The sequence below is a fragment of the Rhinopithecus bieti genome, unplaced genomic scaffold (genome assembly GCF_001698545.2).
Source record: "Rhinopithecus bieti isolate Rb0 unplaced genomic scaffold, ASM169854v2 scaffold_56845, whole genome shotgun sequence".
Lineage (NCBI taxonomy): Eukaryota > Metazoa > Chordata > Mammalia > Primates > Cercopithecidae > Rhinopithecus > Rhinopithecus bieti.
In genome coordinates this window covers 690,995-707,820 of record NW_016823722.1, presented here as the reverse complement: position 1 = coordinate 707,820, position 16,826 = coordinate 690,995, and the positions used below count along the sequence as shown (strand labels likewise).

The following is a 16,826-nucleotide window of genomic DNA, read 5'->3' as shown; positions in this document are numbered from 1 at the left end:
TTTATTTTTTTAATTTAATTTTATTTTATTTTTTAATTTTTGAGGTGAAGTCTCACTCTGTCACCCAGGCTGGAGTGCAGTGGCACGATCTCAGTTCACTGCAACCGCCAGCCTCCCAGGTTGAAGCAATTCTCCTGCCTCAGCCTCCTGAGTAGCTGGGATTACAGGCATATGCTACCACAACCGGCTAATTTTTGTATTTTTAGTAGAGATGGAGTTTCGCCATGTTGGCCAGGCTGATCTCGAACTCCTGACCTCATGATCCGCCCACCTCGGCCTCCCAAAGTGCTGGGATTACAGGTGTGAGTCACTGTGCCCGGCCTAATTTGGGAACTTTAGAATCTTCAACATCATAAAAGGCTTCATATCATTTAAAGTTAATTAAAATATAAGGGAGGTGAATAGAGTGTTGGTATTTGCAAAAGTCCTTTTTATTGACATTGTCTAATGTGTTAGAATCGAGGATAGCACTATTTCTCAAGTGAGACCCTTGCGTCTTTTTTAGTAGATGCACCGGAAGTACTATCCTATATTCATTTTCTACAGCCAAAAACAGGCTCAAACATTCACTCATGAAAGGAAAAGTACATGTCATATTAACCTTGCATTTAAATTTGCTGCATTAGCCATGCAAATTTTGAAAGTCTCTTCATCTTGGCTTATCTTCATTCCTTTGCTTTGGATTTATTTAATATGCACTTCTCACTAATTAGTCTTCTTATGTCCTTAGTAACTTGTTTGAGCTAGTAAGAAGACAAATGCAAAGCTTGTTTTCTTGAATTAATAAAAATGTAATGCCTTCCAACTAAGTTTTCAGGTTAGAATTGTGAATACAGAAGTGCACCTAATGTCAAAATTAGCTACCAATTTCAACTCACATTACCAAATAAATTAGAATCCAGTGTTTGTCTATGGACATGTTGTTATTAATTACCCAGTAGTATTCCCCAAGCTGTCTGTGTTTTAGAAATAATTAAATTTTTAAAAACTATCCTTGGAACACAAAGAAGTGTTCTTTCAAAGCACACGCAAACATGCAAATAAAAAGTAAAAACAAAACCCACCAAACTCAAGAGATTTTGCTTAGGATTATAAGGAAATACATACCAATTTTATAACCAAGAACAGTGGCCAAAAATATAGACTCTGGCACAGTAAACATAAAGAGTGTCTGCTCATGTGTATGTGTGTATGTTGATCTTCTGCAGCTCATAGATAGATAGATAGATAGATAGATAGATAAGACAGATGATTGATAGATAAGAGATAGATGATAGGTAAATGAGAGAGAGAAAAAAGTGACACATAGCAGGAGATTAATATAAATAAAACATATATGTGTACATATAAATAAATATTCTGGAGAGTACACACACCCACACACATGCACATACACACACAACCCATAAGCACACACACATGACATAAAGAGCCTGTTCTCTTGGTCATTGAGTTAGTGTATACTCATTGTCAAAATTGTAAAAGGCACTGAAAGAATAGAATACAAAATACAATTAAAAAAACTGGCATATGAAATCAAGACCTAGGCAAAAAATATTGTCCATTTATTATATTTCTGCAGTACAATGAGGGAAAACACATATGCATTTGTATTTAGGAATCAATTTCTTTGCATTCTCCAGAAAACTTTTCTTGATTCTTTAGTGAAGTAAACTCAGTGCCAGGAATTGAGGAACTGAGTCCTGAAGTGTTATTAGAAGCATTCTCTAATTTATTATCCTGCCTTTTTTACTGAATATATAGTAAGTACAAGTTGCCAATCCGTTAAATTTTCTTTTAACATGATTTTAAGTGAATGCATAAATTCAATACATTGAATGTTTAGGGTTTTTTCATTTTTTTATAATTGCAAATAGCACTATAATTACCATTGTATGTGACATTTTTTCATATTTAAATTTGTTTTGAAAGAAAATTATTCTAAGGATTTTATCCTGATTGTTTTTGAATGCATTATACCAATTTTTTGCATTATACCAATATATTGTGCATTATACCAATATGTTGTGTACATTATACCAATTCACAAAACTATTTTAAAAGTAGCATTTAATGAACACATATTTCATAATATTAATGTGTCAAAACTTACATTAATATTTTTATTTTTTATTTATAGATCATAATTGTACATATTTGGGGGTAACATACTTTGATACATACATATAATATGTAGTGATCAAATCTGGGCAATTGGAATACCCACCATGTCAAATGTTTATCTTTTCTTGTTTGTTTATTTTTGGGACCATTACAATTCTTCTAACTATTTCAAAATATACAATAAATGATTGTTAACTATAATTTTCCTACTATGCTGTTGAATACTAGAACTTATTGTCTCCATCTAACTGTGTTTTTGTACCCATTTACTAACTTCTCTTCATTCCCTGCCCCTCCCTTCCTGGCCTCTGGTAATCAACCATCCTACTTGCTACCTCCATGAGATCTACCTTTTTAGCTCCCAAATACGAGTGAGAACATGCAATGTTTTTTCTGGCTTATTTCACGTAACATAATGGCATCCACTTTCATCCATGTTGCTGAAAGTGACATTTCATTCTTTCTTGTGGCTGAATAACACTCCAGTGTGTACATACACCACATTTTCTTCATATGTCGATGGTATCTTGGTTATCGTGAAAAGTACTTCAATAAACATGGGAGTGTAGATGTATCTTCAGTATACTGATTTCCCTTCTTTTGAATATATACACCACAGTGAGATTGCTGGATCATATAGTAGTTCTAGTTTTAGCTTTTCAGGGACCTCCATTACTGTTGTCCATATGGCTATCCTACTTTACCTTCCCATCAGCAGTAAATAAGCATTCCCCTTTCTCTGCATCCTCACCAGCATTTGTTATTTTTTGTCTTTTTGGTAATAGCCATTCTAAATGGGTAAGATGATATTTCACTGTGGTTTTGATTTGCATTCCCCTGATGATTAGTGGTGTTGAGCACATTAATGATTATTAATATTTCTAATACATTAATAATATAAATAAGTTAAATATGAACATTGTATATAAATACTCTTGTACTTCTTTGATTATAATCTTAGTTCATAATTCATATTACTGGCCAAAGGAATAAGGATGTATAAGGCTGTTTGTCTAATAGACTGGATAATTTCCCACTAACAAGGATTTTTTTCAACATTCATCGTTAACAATTAAAACACCTCTCATAGGTACTATTGCAAACACTCTATTTTATTCCAAAAATAAATTGACAGTTTGATAGGCAAAACAAAATGTTGTCATATTTATATTTATTTCTTTGATTATCAATGAGATTTGAACTGTTTTCTGCTTTAAAAGCCATTTTTTGGTTTTCTGTTGCAATTTGCCTAACATGTCCTAAACTACTTTTATCGACGGATATCTCATTTTCATTCTTACAAATTTCTGAGAACTTTGGATTTTATTTATTTTAATATATGAAGGGTTTTCTACCCAGAGTGACCAGAATAATACTTATTTCCCATGTTTTCTATTTTCCATCTCTTTACTCCCCCCAGGGAGAAAGAACATTTTACTGAAACTCAATGTTTGTTAACAGACAAGGTGACTGCATTACCCTTGACAGTATTCACTATCTACAGTGCAAGATTACAAAATAGTTTCCAAGAAAGTATAGGCAGCATGATTTCTGCTGTCATATCCAAGCAACAAATTGACAGAATGGCATCTAGCACTTACCTAGAATGAGTACGCTATGCATTGTCACTTCAGGTGCTTCTTCTTTTCTCCTATTCTTTTCTCATCATAAATTTCAAATAATAGGATGTCTGAGCATCAGCTAGACAAGTAGCACTCAAATAATTGTGTGGGATTTTTAAAAAAATCATCTCTACAACCCTGGTGATGTCCCAACTTTGGAAACAATTGTCCCAGTCTCCCAGAGGTACATCTACATCAACTTGGCTGGATTGAGGTAAAATGTTCACCGAATTCCATTGACTCTTTAACATTTTTGAAACAGTAGAAATGGATGCCTGAAATACAGTAATTTAAACTACAAGTGACCATAGGACTTACGTAATAAAATTATAAGTCATCATGGAATGAAAAGGTTTTCCAATTCTGTGTTTCTCAAAGGTTGGTCCAGATGCTCATATTGGTCTGTGAACTGTTTATCATCAGCCTGAGATGAGAAAGGTATAGAAATTGGGAATAAATATTTGGGTAATTGTATAATTATTTGATTTCATGGTGGCATTATTACATTTTGTAAAATTATCGATTATCAGTGGACTGGAGGAAGATAAAACTAGCCCTTCACCACAAAAAGCTTAAGAAACGGTCCTTGAACAGTGATCTCTTCTAAACCCAAGGTTTCTACTCAACCCCCGACAATTAACATTTGATCATGAAGAGTTAGCCCCACTCACTCTGTAGTCCTCTTGCAGCTACTCCTTTGTTGGGTCATGTGATAATTTTGGGGAGTATTTTTGTGGCTTTTGGATATGCATATCCCAAAAACATAATGTAGGTATGAATCCACATCTTCAGAGAATAAACTTTAGAATCTTGTAAAAGATTTGGGATTTAATAAAGTAGATAAAAATCATGTTGTAGAATGAATATTATAGAAACAAAATTATAACAAAGTAGGATGTTTCATTTTAGACTAGTTTACTAGTTTATTAACAATGAAAAAAATATATATAGTTAACATGATAAAAATTCAAGAGGAAGTATTTACATAGGAAAAGATTGAGAGAGGGTCTTGGCAAAACTATTAAACAACTATGTTAGCAAAACTGAGTCCTATTTTTCCATAGATTAGGTGATAGATTAGATTAGATTTCCATAGATTAGATGATTCAACTAAGGAAGTAATGATGTCACTTCCTTTCCAGTTGTTCTACAGGTTTAATGCAATTTTTATCAAAATCCAAGCAAGTTTTTTTGTACATAGATAAGCTTATTCTAAGGTTTATATCTAAAGTTACAGACCCTAGAATAAAACGATTTTGAAAATTAAAGAATAAAGTGGGCAAAATTCTTCTACCCTGTATTACTTACCTATCGAACTGGACACAATTTTAAAAACTAATAATTGACAACAAATGCCAGTGAGGATGCACAGAAACCCAGTGACTCACACCTGGTCGTGGGAATCTAAACTGGCACAGCTACTCTGACGAAGAGCTTGACAGTTTCCTGTAACACTAACTATACAACTGCCATGTGAACCAGCCATTGTGGTCACGGGCATTTGTCCCATAGAAATAAAAGCTTATGTTCACTCAAACACTGTATAAAATGTCTATAGCAAGTTTGTCTCTAATAACCCAAAACAGGCAGTTAGAACACCTGGTTAGATGTTCTTCAGCAAACTGTGAGACATCCATGTCAGCTGGCCCCAACCTTTATGGAAGCAGGGACTGGTTTCGTGAAAGACAATTTTTTTTCCACGGATCAGGGTAGGGGATGGTTTGGGGATGAATCAAGCACATTCCATTTATTGTGTACTTTATTTCTATTATTTATATTGTAATATATAGCGAAATAATTTTGAAATTCACCATAATGTAGAATCAGTGGGAGCTCTGAGCTTGTTTTCCTGCAACTAGATGGTCCTATCTGGGGGTGATGGGAGACAATGACAGATCACCACGCATTAGATTTTTCTAAGGAGTGTACAACCTAGACCCCTTGCATGTGCAGTTCCCAGTAGTGTTTGTGCTCCTATGAGATTCTAGCGTCACCACTGATCTGACAGGAGGTGGAGCTCAGACGGTAATGCAGGCAATGGGGAGCAACTGCAAGTACAGAGGAAGCTTTGCTTGCTAGCCTGCTGCTCACCTTCTGCTGTGTTGCCTAGTTCCTAACAGGCTGTGGACCAATAGCAGTCCATGGCCCGGGGGTTGGGGACCCTGATCCATATCATGGAATATTACCCAGCAGTAAAATGAAAAAAAACTAATGATACACATAGTTTGCTTCTACTTATGTAACATTCCACTTATATAATGTTCTTGAAGTGAAAAAAATAATAATTCAATGTAAAACAGATTAGTGACTGCCAGAGGCTGGGAGAGTGAGGATGGAGTGGAGGTGGGGCTAGGGGAGAGGTTAACAAAGCATAACAGGAGCAGGGGATTCTTATGGTCATCAAATTACCCTATACCTTGACAGGGTGATGAACACATGCTTCTATCTATATATGTGTTACATTGTTCAGAACAGAATATATACATACACATAAATGAATGCAAGTAAACCTGGAGACATCCAAATAAATCAGCGGTTTCCATCAAAGTTAATATCCTGGTTGTGATATTGCTTTGCAAGATATTACCTTTGGTGAAACTAGGAATAAACGTTACGTGAGATCTCTCTGTATTATTTCTACTAGTACGTGTGAATTGATTATTATTGTAAAAATTAACATTTTAGTTAAAAAATGGATCCTACTATAAGATCTTGCTCTGAATGTCAAACGTAAAATTCAGGCTGCAATTGTAAAATAATTTTGTTTGAACATTAAAGTATTACCAAAACATTCTACCTTTTCTACTATAATGTTTATGCATTATCTTGATACATTGTGGTTGTATTTCACAAGATGAAGTCCCTATCAAATTATTTCATTACCATACACTGTGAAAATTTGTTTCCTATTATCCATGGACTCATTTTATATGATGACTTTTTCTGATAATAATTAATATAGGATAATGAAGATGTGTTACATAGACATGACAGTAAGCCCTCAGTAGCCCTATTACAGAATTTTCTGGGATGCAAAGACATGGACAGCTGCCTCTCTTGAATTTCCTGTGGTTCTCTGGAAGATGGTCTCATCACAGCGGGCTTGGTGGAGGGCCATCCAAGGAGCCGGGGTGGAGGGCAATGCCTTGTGTCCTGCTTGGCGTCAACTTTGGATTTCTGAATAGATGACAGGCATGGGGGACGTGCTAAGTGTCATTTGGCACCACTCCCACACCAAACTCTGCTGTCATTTGGGCTAGGAAGCCTGTTCTTTTTGAAAGAACAAAGCTTGTTTCAGGGTCAGCTGCCAATTGTGTTTGACATTTTAGTTCTACAAATTAAATACCCTGGTAAAATTTTCTCCAGGATTCTAGTAATAAGTTGGCTGTCAGTCATGGTTTTTAATTTTATTTTCTGTGACTTGTAAGGTTTTGCAAGGAGAAATTGGGAGAACCTTGAGTGATAGACTTTTGGCCCAAGACCATCAAGAAGTCAGAAAGATGCTCATTGCCTTCCAAATCTTACATGTTTGTTGATTAGAAAATATTTTTGGCACAATAAGTTGTAGTGAGTATTCCTAGTGATTAATTTTAGTTTTGCTATTATGAAAATCAGACTGATGTAGTTTTAGAGTTTCTAAAATGTTGATGACACTTGTTTTTATATTTAATACATCCATATATCAAATATATGTTTTATCTTCATTTTGGCTAAGAATTGTCATAAAACTCTTTTTAAGCCTTTATTCCAAAATTTATTTAACTTCTCTGTCGTTGAATTAGCATTTATTTCCAACTAATCTGTGATGCTAAATTTATTATTATTAAATTCCTGTGTCTGTTTCTGAGGTTCAGTTCCTATTAGCTATTAAGATTACTTATATCACACTATTTTCATTACTATACTTTGCAATTTATATAATTAACACAAGGAGTTCTGATTTTAGTATCATTCTTTTGCATAGTTTCCTTCAATATTCCTGCTCATTTACTCTGGTAGATAAACGTATGAATTACTTTGTCAAGGTAAAAGAATAGTCCACTCTATTTTTAATTGTATTGCATTAAACCCACACGTTGATTTAGAAAGAATTGTCGTGTTTGGCAACATTTAGTCTTCATATTTAGGACTATGATATATTTCTCCATTTATTCAAGTTTTCTTTTATGGCCTTCTGTAAAGTTTTATGATTCTTTCAGAGCAATCAGGTAATTGCTTGTTAACAGCCATTCCTAGGAAATTGTTATGTTTTCTTGCTGTTTCAAATAGAATCTTCAACTCTGTTCTCCAAAACGTTATTAATTTCAATATAAGATATATAAAAAGTACATCCATTTTTTTCAAAATTGCAACTAGAAGATTGCAGTTTGGGCCCTTCGAGGAAGTTCCTGACTGTAGTATTCATTACGTAGCACCCCAAAAATAGAAGCCTTCAGTCAATTCATCCAGCAAAAATAGTTACCCCTTGTGTGCATTGCATGGAACTTTCTCATTGGTAAATATCGTTATGTAAAATGTTTTTCAAGCCAAACACTTCTGACTTATGTTTTGGTGTACACAGTGTCCAAAATGTAGTACAGTTTTACTCTTATTGCTGAATCTATCCATTATAAAGAAAAGGGATCAAAACTTCCTGGAATTAGGGAAATTCAGGACATAATTGCTTAAGGATGCTGCATTGCAGTTTCTCAATTTATCCAATGTTTCTCTCTATTTGTTCATATTGAGTTACAGAATCTCTGACTCTAGGGTTTATGATATCTCAAATGAACCTTTGTAGACCAAGCCGTTTGATATACGTAATGTCTTTTTTTTTCTTGGAAATCTCAACTCAGCAGCACTATGTTCAGGGAGTTACCTATGAGAATATTAATTATAGGTGACTCCCAAGGAAATAAGTTATCAGTTATATCTGAGTGTTTCAATATTTCCTCTGAAATGATAATAATGCACCTTACATTTCAGGACTATCTGATAGAATGCTGTAAATTCAGCTAACACTTGTCAAGAGGCTTGTGGCATCTTTAAATCACAGACCTTAATGAAGATTTGTCAAGGCCCAAGCTAAGTACATGTGTTTCATGTATCAAAAGGAATTACGTTTCCTTTTGCCCCTCTATATTCAGGCTAAAAACAAAGGTGAAATTAACTTGGGAAGTAAATTACTTGTTATTGGGTTGGAGCAAAAATTCTAGCAATATTCTCCTAAATATTTTTTTGGTAACCACTTAAAGATATGAGGCTAATTACAATCTGTGTGCAAAATCAGATTTATAATTAGTGTTGAAATGAATTACTGTAACAAAAAATTGAATTCTTGTGGTCAAAGTAGATTCTTAACATAAGAGAAACACTATTTTGATATACAAATAGAAACATTTACTTTAGGAACACCAATTTGAAAACGGAGTGCTTTTTGTTGTAATACTTTCTGCCTTTTCCTCCTTCTGCAAAAGGCCAGATTTGTTTTAAAGAGGGAACAGGGGCATGATCTGGTCTTTTTCTACTTTCCTTTACTACCTCTTTTGAATGCTGTTCTTCTGCCACGTTGTAGCAGAGAGGAGTTAAAATGGCAAAGGCTTCCTCCAGCTCTCTCCTAGGTTGATTTTTGCAGCTTCTTGGACTTTAAAGGACTGATTCACATGGCCCTTTTTGCTTTATCCATCTGTTATGGGTTAAATTGTGTATCCTAAAAATATACATGTTAAAGTCCTAACCGTCAGTGCCTCTGAATGTGATCTTCTGAAAATAAGGTCTTTCCACAGATAATGAAGTTTAAATGAGGTCATTAGGGTGTGCCCTAATCCAGTATGACAGGTGTTCTTATGAAAAGAGGAAATTTGGGTGCAGAGACAGATATGCACAGAGAGAAGACCATGTGAAGCCACAAGGAGAATCCCATGTGAAGATGAAAGCAAAGATTGGGGCAATGTATCTACAAGCCATGGACACCGAGATTGCTGATGAATCTCCAGCTGGCGAATCATCTTCTAAACGAGGAATCACTTAGAAGAGAAGTATGTAACAGACTCTCTCTTGCACCCCTCAGCAGGAACCAACCCTGCTCATTTCTTGATTTTGGATTTCTGGCTTCCAGACAATACATTTCTGTTGTTTAAGTCACCCAGTTTGTGATACTTTGTTACAGTTGCCCAGAAAACTAATACACCAGTCAAAGAAGACTGACTCCAAATTCTGTGCAGGAATTCCCTCTCCATAAATCTCTGACTGTTCCCTGAAACACAAATGCTTGTGCAAGAATATCTAAAAATAAAAGAATTAAACTAAAATTTAGCCTGCTTCCTCAGAAACAGTTTGCAATTTAAGCCCTACCAGAATAATTCTCTGCTGAAACAGAACATCAACATCCTTTCAAGAAAAATAGCAGGCTGTGCGCCGTGGCTCATGCCTGTAATCCCAGCATTTTGGGAGGCCGAGGAGGGTGGCTCATTTGAGGCCAGGAGATCAAGACCAGCCTGACCAACATGGTGAAACCCTGTCTGTACTAAAAATAAAAATAAAAAAAAATTAGCCAGGTGTGGTGGGGCGTGTCTATAGTCCCAGCTACTCGGGAGGCTGAGGCAGGAGAATCGCTTGAGCCTGGGGAGGGGGGTAAGGCTGAAGTGAACTGAGATCCCACCACTGCACTCCAGCCTGGGTGGCAAACTCTGTCCAATAACAAAAAAAAAAAAAAAAAAAAAAGGAAAGAAAGAAAATCAGTGAATTCCGAGTCTCACAACATGCTGGATCCAATTCAAATTTGCTCATTCTTAGAAGACTTCAACTGAGTCAACCCCGAGATGCGACCAGATGTTTTTTTCAAAAGGATAATACAAAACTATGCTAGCTTTCTTAATAAAATAAGTAAAATAGGCTTCTAGTAATTAAAAGATAGGAAAATATCCAGAAGAGAAACAAAACTATTAAAAAGAGCCATATGAGGAGATTCTTAAAACTGAAAAATACAAATCTGAAATTTAAAAAACAACTGGATCCAACTTAACTAGAAAATTCAGCCGAAAAAGGAAAGAGACCAGCAATAGGTTAAAATTCTCACCTCCTTCTGTGGTCGGCGCGCCTCGCTTGGCTAGCACTTAATATTCTCCCTTTTAATTTAGCTATATGCTAGGTATCTGACACTTATCTCTGTGCTTTAATTTCTATTTCCCTAATGAATAATGATGTTGAAAATATTTTCATATGTTATTTGCATCTTATATTCTCTTGGTAAGTGTGCCTGTTCAAGTCCATTTCCATTTTCTAATGATTTTTTTATTGAGAGTTTATATTCTGGGTACCAGTTCCTTTGTTGGACATCTCTTATCTCCTCAGTAAGTGCTGTTGGAATTAGTAAAGTGTTATTGTAAAAGTAAAAGTGTGCATCTTCATTTTAAGGTTTTGGTTTATTCCATAGGTTGGATAGTGTTCTTCAGCACTTTAAAGAGATTATGCCAAATAGCTGCAGTTTTGGATTATGATGTATCCACTGCAGCAACAAGTATTAAGCATCACAATTTGACCAGTATATATACTGCTTAGGCAATCACTCTAACATATATATATATAATTAAAATAAATATATACTGAACACTCATATATATTCTAAATATATAACTTGTATATATAACATACATATATGCATGTTATAATTAATATAATATAAATAATATCATAATATATAAAAAAATTAATACCAATAATATCCTTATGTATATCACTCTAATAATGGTATATATCAGTCTAACATAATCATGAAATATATTATTTTAATACTGTTATGATATTATAATTCATTAATATATAATATATGCATGTTATATATTATATGATTATATATAAAGATATATGTACTTTATATATAAGATGTATAATATCTTTTATATACGTATATTATATACATATATAATATATATATGATGTCTTGTAAAAGGAGGTTTTGTATTGAGAACCAGAATGTGGCATCCAGAAAAGTGACAGTCTTTTTGGTTTCTTCTTCCTCTCTCAGATCTATCACTAAACTCTTCTCTGAATGTAGGACTCAGATTTCTCAGGAAAGGCTTCCTTAAACCTAAACTAAAAGCCACATGCCAAATACTCTAAATATAACTCTTGAAGTGTGGGAAGATTAAAATTTTAAACTATGACAAGACATTCAGGAAATCTACAGTACTTCTTAATTTCTACATCTGACCCATTTTGCTTGATTTCTTTATCTGACATATTTTGTTTTTGAAAACCTACTTGCCAATTTGGATTTTCTTTCTCTCTTTCTGCCCTTTTTTCTTCTCAACCATTATACCTCCCAATAAATCCTCAGCATGGAAGTGTTACTTCAGATCATATTTTCTGCAGAAATGGGCTAATAAAATTGGCAAGCGAGCTTGGAAAATGGGTTTTGGCTGAAGAATACTGGTTTGCTGTTGTTGATGGTGTCGCAATCAACAGCTTCAGGCTCTTTGTCCTTGGCTGCCCCTGTACTGAGGTGGGCACCCTTCTGCTCACCTTCTACCTTCCTCACTTACGAATGTAGGCACTCAGAGTCATCTGGTAAGTTCTCATATCTAGTTTAAAAGGAACGGTTGAGAAAAGTCAGGCCAAGGTCACTGTCTGAAGGTCTTTATAGCACTTTGCCCTTGGGCCCTTGCAGAGTAGCCGCCCTGCATACATATGTACGAAGCAAATGTTCTCACCACCCCTCCTTGTTGTCTGTGCATTATTCACTACTGATAAGAACTCCGTACTGATCATTTATGGAGCACATCAGGTCACTGCCTTTGATTTCCTTTTGCTCTCAAAGGGCATTTGCAACAAAGCACAATATTCAGTCTGGATGGTTTAGGTGCCAGGAGAGGGGAGTAGGGTGCACAAATACAGTCTGCCTTCATTAAATGAAGGCTCACTCCAAGGGGATTAACGATCTAATTCTATACTCCTTTTATTCTGTTTCTTTTAAGAGACAGAATACCTTATTACTTATCATATTATTGAAGATCTACCATATATTTACAATGGTGCTATTAAAGCCGTAGTTTATTATAACAAACATTGATCAATCACTTTTTTTTTTTTTTTTTTTTTTGAGACTGAGTCTTGCTCTGTCACCTGGGCTGGAGTGCAGTGGCCGGATCTCAGCTCACTGCAACCTCCGCCTCCCGGGTTCTCGCCATTCTCCCACTTCAGCCTCCTGAGTAGCTGGGACCACAGGTGCCTGCCACCTCGCCCGGCTAATTTTTTGTATTTTTAGTAGAGACGGGGTTTCACCGTGTTAGCCAGGATGGTCTCGATCTCCTGACCTCGTGATCCGCCCATCTCGGCCTCCCAAAGTGCTGGGATTACAGGCTTGAGCCACCGCGCCCGGCCAGATCAATCACTTTTATATACTCTATATTGCTACACATTTAAGCTGAGGAAGACACAAATGTAATCTGTGATATAAAACCTGTTCTCAGATGACTTACAGTGGTAGAATTGGGGGAAGAACTGGCTGATACACAGGAAACAATAAGGGAGCCCAAGAGTGAGTACAGAAAAATGTAACAAAGGAAATATACAGGATCTTTGACATGCCTGTGGCATACCATGGGTGCTGAGTAGTCACAATGGAGAGAGACTTTGAGGACTTCTTAGGGAAGTAAAAAGATGTTATTAATAGTATATTAGTATCTACACAAACTATTGCCTGCAAGGAGAGAGACATAGGGTGGATCTTGGAAAATAAGGTACTGGCAAATATAGTCATATTTTTCTTTTTGCTATTATGCATGTGTTTTTGGCAAACAATGATAACAATGTATCAGAGATAGATAGCTAGATAGATAGATAGTAATTTCAGCAAATAGTAAGTTACATTTATGGCATAATAAGAAATCTAGAGTCCAGCGTTGGTGAAATGGCTTCACAATATTATCAATGTCTCAAGATCCTCCTTTCTTTCTGCCCACCGAGGCTTAGCATATGGTTGTCATCACCACTTGTTTGCCTCATCCTTTCTTTCTTTCTTCCTTTCTTTCTTTCTTTCTTTCTTTCTTTCTTTCTTTNACCTGTTCCTGGGCTCTGAGGCAGGACTGGCTTGTCTGGTGCATTTCCTGGGGTGGAGGGACAGCTCGGAGCTGCCGATAGCTGGAGATGACATTGTTCTTTCTTAGCCAGTCTACCAGCCTGTCCTTTAACTCTTTTCTACATTTTCCTTAGTGTCCTTCAGACTTGGTTCAGGGTGAACAGTCCATTTGCTGACCTCGGTTTGTTCTGTTGACTCTTGGGGGTTGGGACTGGAACCCAGTAGAGTGACTGTCAGACTGATCCATGAGAAGGCTGGCATAGCTTGGTCTGAAGCAGCGCTTCATAGAGACTGCTGGGCTTGAGAGCTCTGTGGAGGCTCTGGGGTGGGCCTCTTGTTAGCCACAAGTCTGTTTCTCCTCCAGAGTCCATGTATCTGTCAGCTAAAGGGGCCCTTCCTGCCAGAGGTAACTGACAGCTGCTTGGGGAGCCCAGGCCCTGCCCGCAGCTTCCTGCTTTAGGAGCTGAGCCTGGTGCTCAACATCTGCTCCCTGCCTCGCAGTCTTTGTTTTGGTTCAGGGACTTTGAGTGTCTCTGGTGCTTCAGGTCTAGGTTCCTGTCTCACTCTGCTGGGCGCCAGTAAGTACCCCAGCCACATCTGTCTTTGGCTTGGACACCGCTGGTTGGAGCTGGTGCTGGCAGCTTTGCCTTCCCCTGCCTGAAGCTGTTCTTAGGAGCTATTGCCATGAAGCTGCATGGCGTGCTACTGCCTCTGAGCTGCCTTTGTCTTAGCTCATGCCTACCCCCTTTCTCATGCAGAACTGAAAAGCTCCATCATTGGCAAGAAGAAGCCAGCAGCAGCTAAGAAAGGGGTAGGTGGGGAGAGGTGGTATGTTAGAAAGGTTAGGGGCTGGGTGCAGGCTACCTGGGTTCACCTCTTGACCTTACCACTTACCAGCTGTATGACTTTGGCAAAGGTACTGTGCTTTTCCGAACCTTGCCTGTGAAAGGGATTTAAAGATTTAAAGGGATTTAAAGCCTATCTTCAAGGGCTCCTGGGAAGGGTCGGTGAGATGGAGCGCATCTAGTGCTTGGCGGAGTGCTTGGCACATACTCGGCCCTGTCAGCATTAACTGGCATCCTCAGGTCTGGGCTGTGCCGGGGCTGTGCGAGCTGCCCATGGCCAGTTCCAGCGGAGCACTGTTCTCTTGGCCATGCTGGTTGGGCTCCTATTTTTTACCCTAAATTTTAAGAAGGGCCTTTTCCTTGTGGGTGTGACTACAGTGCCCGAGCCTGGGAGGGGTCTGAGGAGAGTGTGATTGGGAAGGCCCCTGACATGATTCTCTTCCCAGCTGGGTGCCAAGAAAGGCCTTGGGGCCCAGAAGGTGAGCAGCCAGAGCTTCAGTGAGATTGAGCGGCAGGCCCAGGTAGCAGAGAAGCTCCGTGAGCAGCAGGCAGCCGATGCCAAGAAGCAGGCGGAGGAGTCCATGTGAGTGTTTGCTGCTGGGGCCTCAGGCTCGTGTGGGGCTTGGTGGGTGGGCAGGCTGGACAGGTCCGGATAGGTGGTGGCCACTGACACCTTTGTTCCCTCTAAGGGTCGCCTCCATGCGTCTGGCCTACCAGGAGCTCCAGATTGATCGTAAGAAAGAGGAGAAGAAGCTACAGAATCTGGAAGGGAAGAAGCGAGAGCAGGCAGAGAGGTTGGGCATGGGCTTGGTATCCCGAAGGTGAGGCTCAGCTCCCGCTGTGGCAGGGAGATGCCATTGTTTCCTGGGAACCATTGCGGGGCCTTCCCAGCAGTTTGGGATTCTAGGCTTATTGTGTCTTCAAGTCTGAATAGATCGCTTGGCTTATTGTCCCTAATACAGTGCTTGGCATAGTAGGTATGTGCTCAGTGAGTTGAATGAGTGAATAGCTGTATGAATGAAACACAGGATCAGGTGTTATTTCAGTATCTTCAAGAGACCAGGGTGGTTTTTCTTGATGGCACTTTGAGTCATGGGACAGTTTATTTTTCCAGACCTCCCTGAGAATTGAGGTGCATTTAGTATCATCCTTAATTCCTTAATCCCTGTCTAGAGATGCCATTTGTGTTCCCTGTAATACCCTAAAGTATCCACCCACATTTCAGATGCCCTCAGTTTGGGCAGAAAATCCTGTTTCAGAACCACTGGGTTTGCTATGGTTTCTTTCTTTCTTTCTTTTTTTGAGACAGAGTTTCGCTCTTGTTGCCCAGGCTGGAGTGCAATGGCGCGATCTCGGTTCACTATAACTCTGCCTCCTGGGTTCAAGCAATTCTCCTGCTTCAGCTTCCTGAGTAGCTGGGATTACAGGTGTCTGCCACCATGCCCAGCTAATTTTGTATTTTTAGTAGAGACGGGATTTCCCCATGTTGGTCAAGCTAGTCTCGAACCCCTGACCTCAGGTGATCTGCCCCGCTCGGCCTCCCAAAGTGCTGGAGTTACAAGCATGAGTCACCGTGCCCGGCCTTGCCTCACCCTTTCAAGATGGCTGCTGGACCTCCAGCCTCATATTTCAGTCGCTCTGGATGTTGTGAGGCTGTGAGGCTCTGCTCAGCTTTCCATTCTGGGGAACTGCAAGCCTAAAGCCCTGAGATGTCAGCCCCTCACAGGAATTGTCTTAGCTCAAAGTCATGCCCCTTTTCTGAAATGGCATCATCCAATAACTGATTGGCATAGAGCTCAGTCCTTTTTGTGCAACATGGAATAATACTGAAGGGTCATCTTATCTTGAGAGCGCCTTGTGGCTTTGTCTGAACTTTCTGTTCACACTGCATTACCTCTCCTCTTGCCTCCTGTGCCCAATCATACTCTCCTTTCTTTGCTCCTCAAGTTAAGATCCTATGAGAACTCCTAACAAGCTCTCTGCCTGCTAATATTGGTCGCAGAGTTTGCTGCCCAAGTTACCCAAGCTATGGCACACTTTGAGTAGAAATAAGCTGGATATAGTAAGGAAGAAGGGGTGTCCATGTCAGGACAGGCAAATTTTTCTCAGATACCTAGGAGAAATGTGCTGTGTCCAAATTGACAGAATTGTATTTCACGGCCACCCTTAGCTACAGGT

General features: G+C 38.3%; 1 protein-coding gene across 1 annotated transcript; it reads left to right on the top strand.

The window, feature by feature from the left end:
* Nucleotides 1–13,792: 13,792 nt before the first annotated feature.
* On the top strand, nucleotides 13,793–15,917 carry LOC108521774 (ADP-ribosylation factor GTPase-activating protein 2-like). The gene is made up of 4 exons (XM_017861726.1): nucleotides 13,793–14,209; nucleotides 14,562–14,614; nucleotides 15,095–15,231; nucleotides 15,338–15,917. The coding sequence occupies exons 1-4, from the start codon at nucleotides 14,173–14,175 to the stop codon at nucleotides 15,471–15,473; spliced, it is 363 nt and encodes a 120-aa protein (XP_017717215.1). The 5' UTR covers nucleotides 13,793–14,172; the 3' UTR covers nucleotides 15,474–15,917.
* Nucleotides 15,918–16,826: the final 909 nt, after the last annotated feature.

Coding starts and splice junctions, on each gene's coding strand:
- LOC108521774 (XM_017861726.1), top strand. CDS start 14,173: ATGTATCTGTCAGCTAAAGGGGCCCTTCCTGCCAGAG. Junction 14,615..15,094: donor CAGCAGCAGCTAAGAAAGGG/GTAGGTGGGGAG, acceptor TTCTCTTCCCAG/CTGGGTGCCAAGAAAGGCCT. Junction 15,232..15,337: donor AAGCAGGCGGAGGAGTCCAT/GTGAGTGTTTGC, acceptor GTTCCCTCTAAG/GGTCGCCTCCATGCGTCTGG.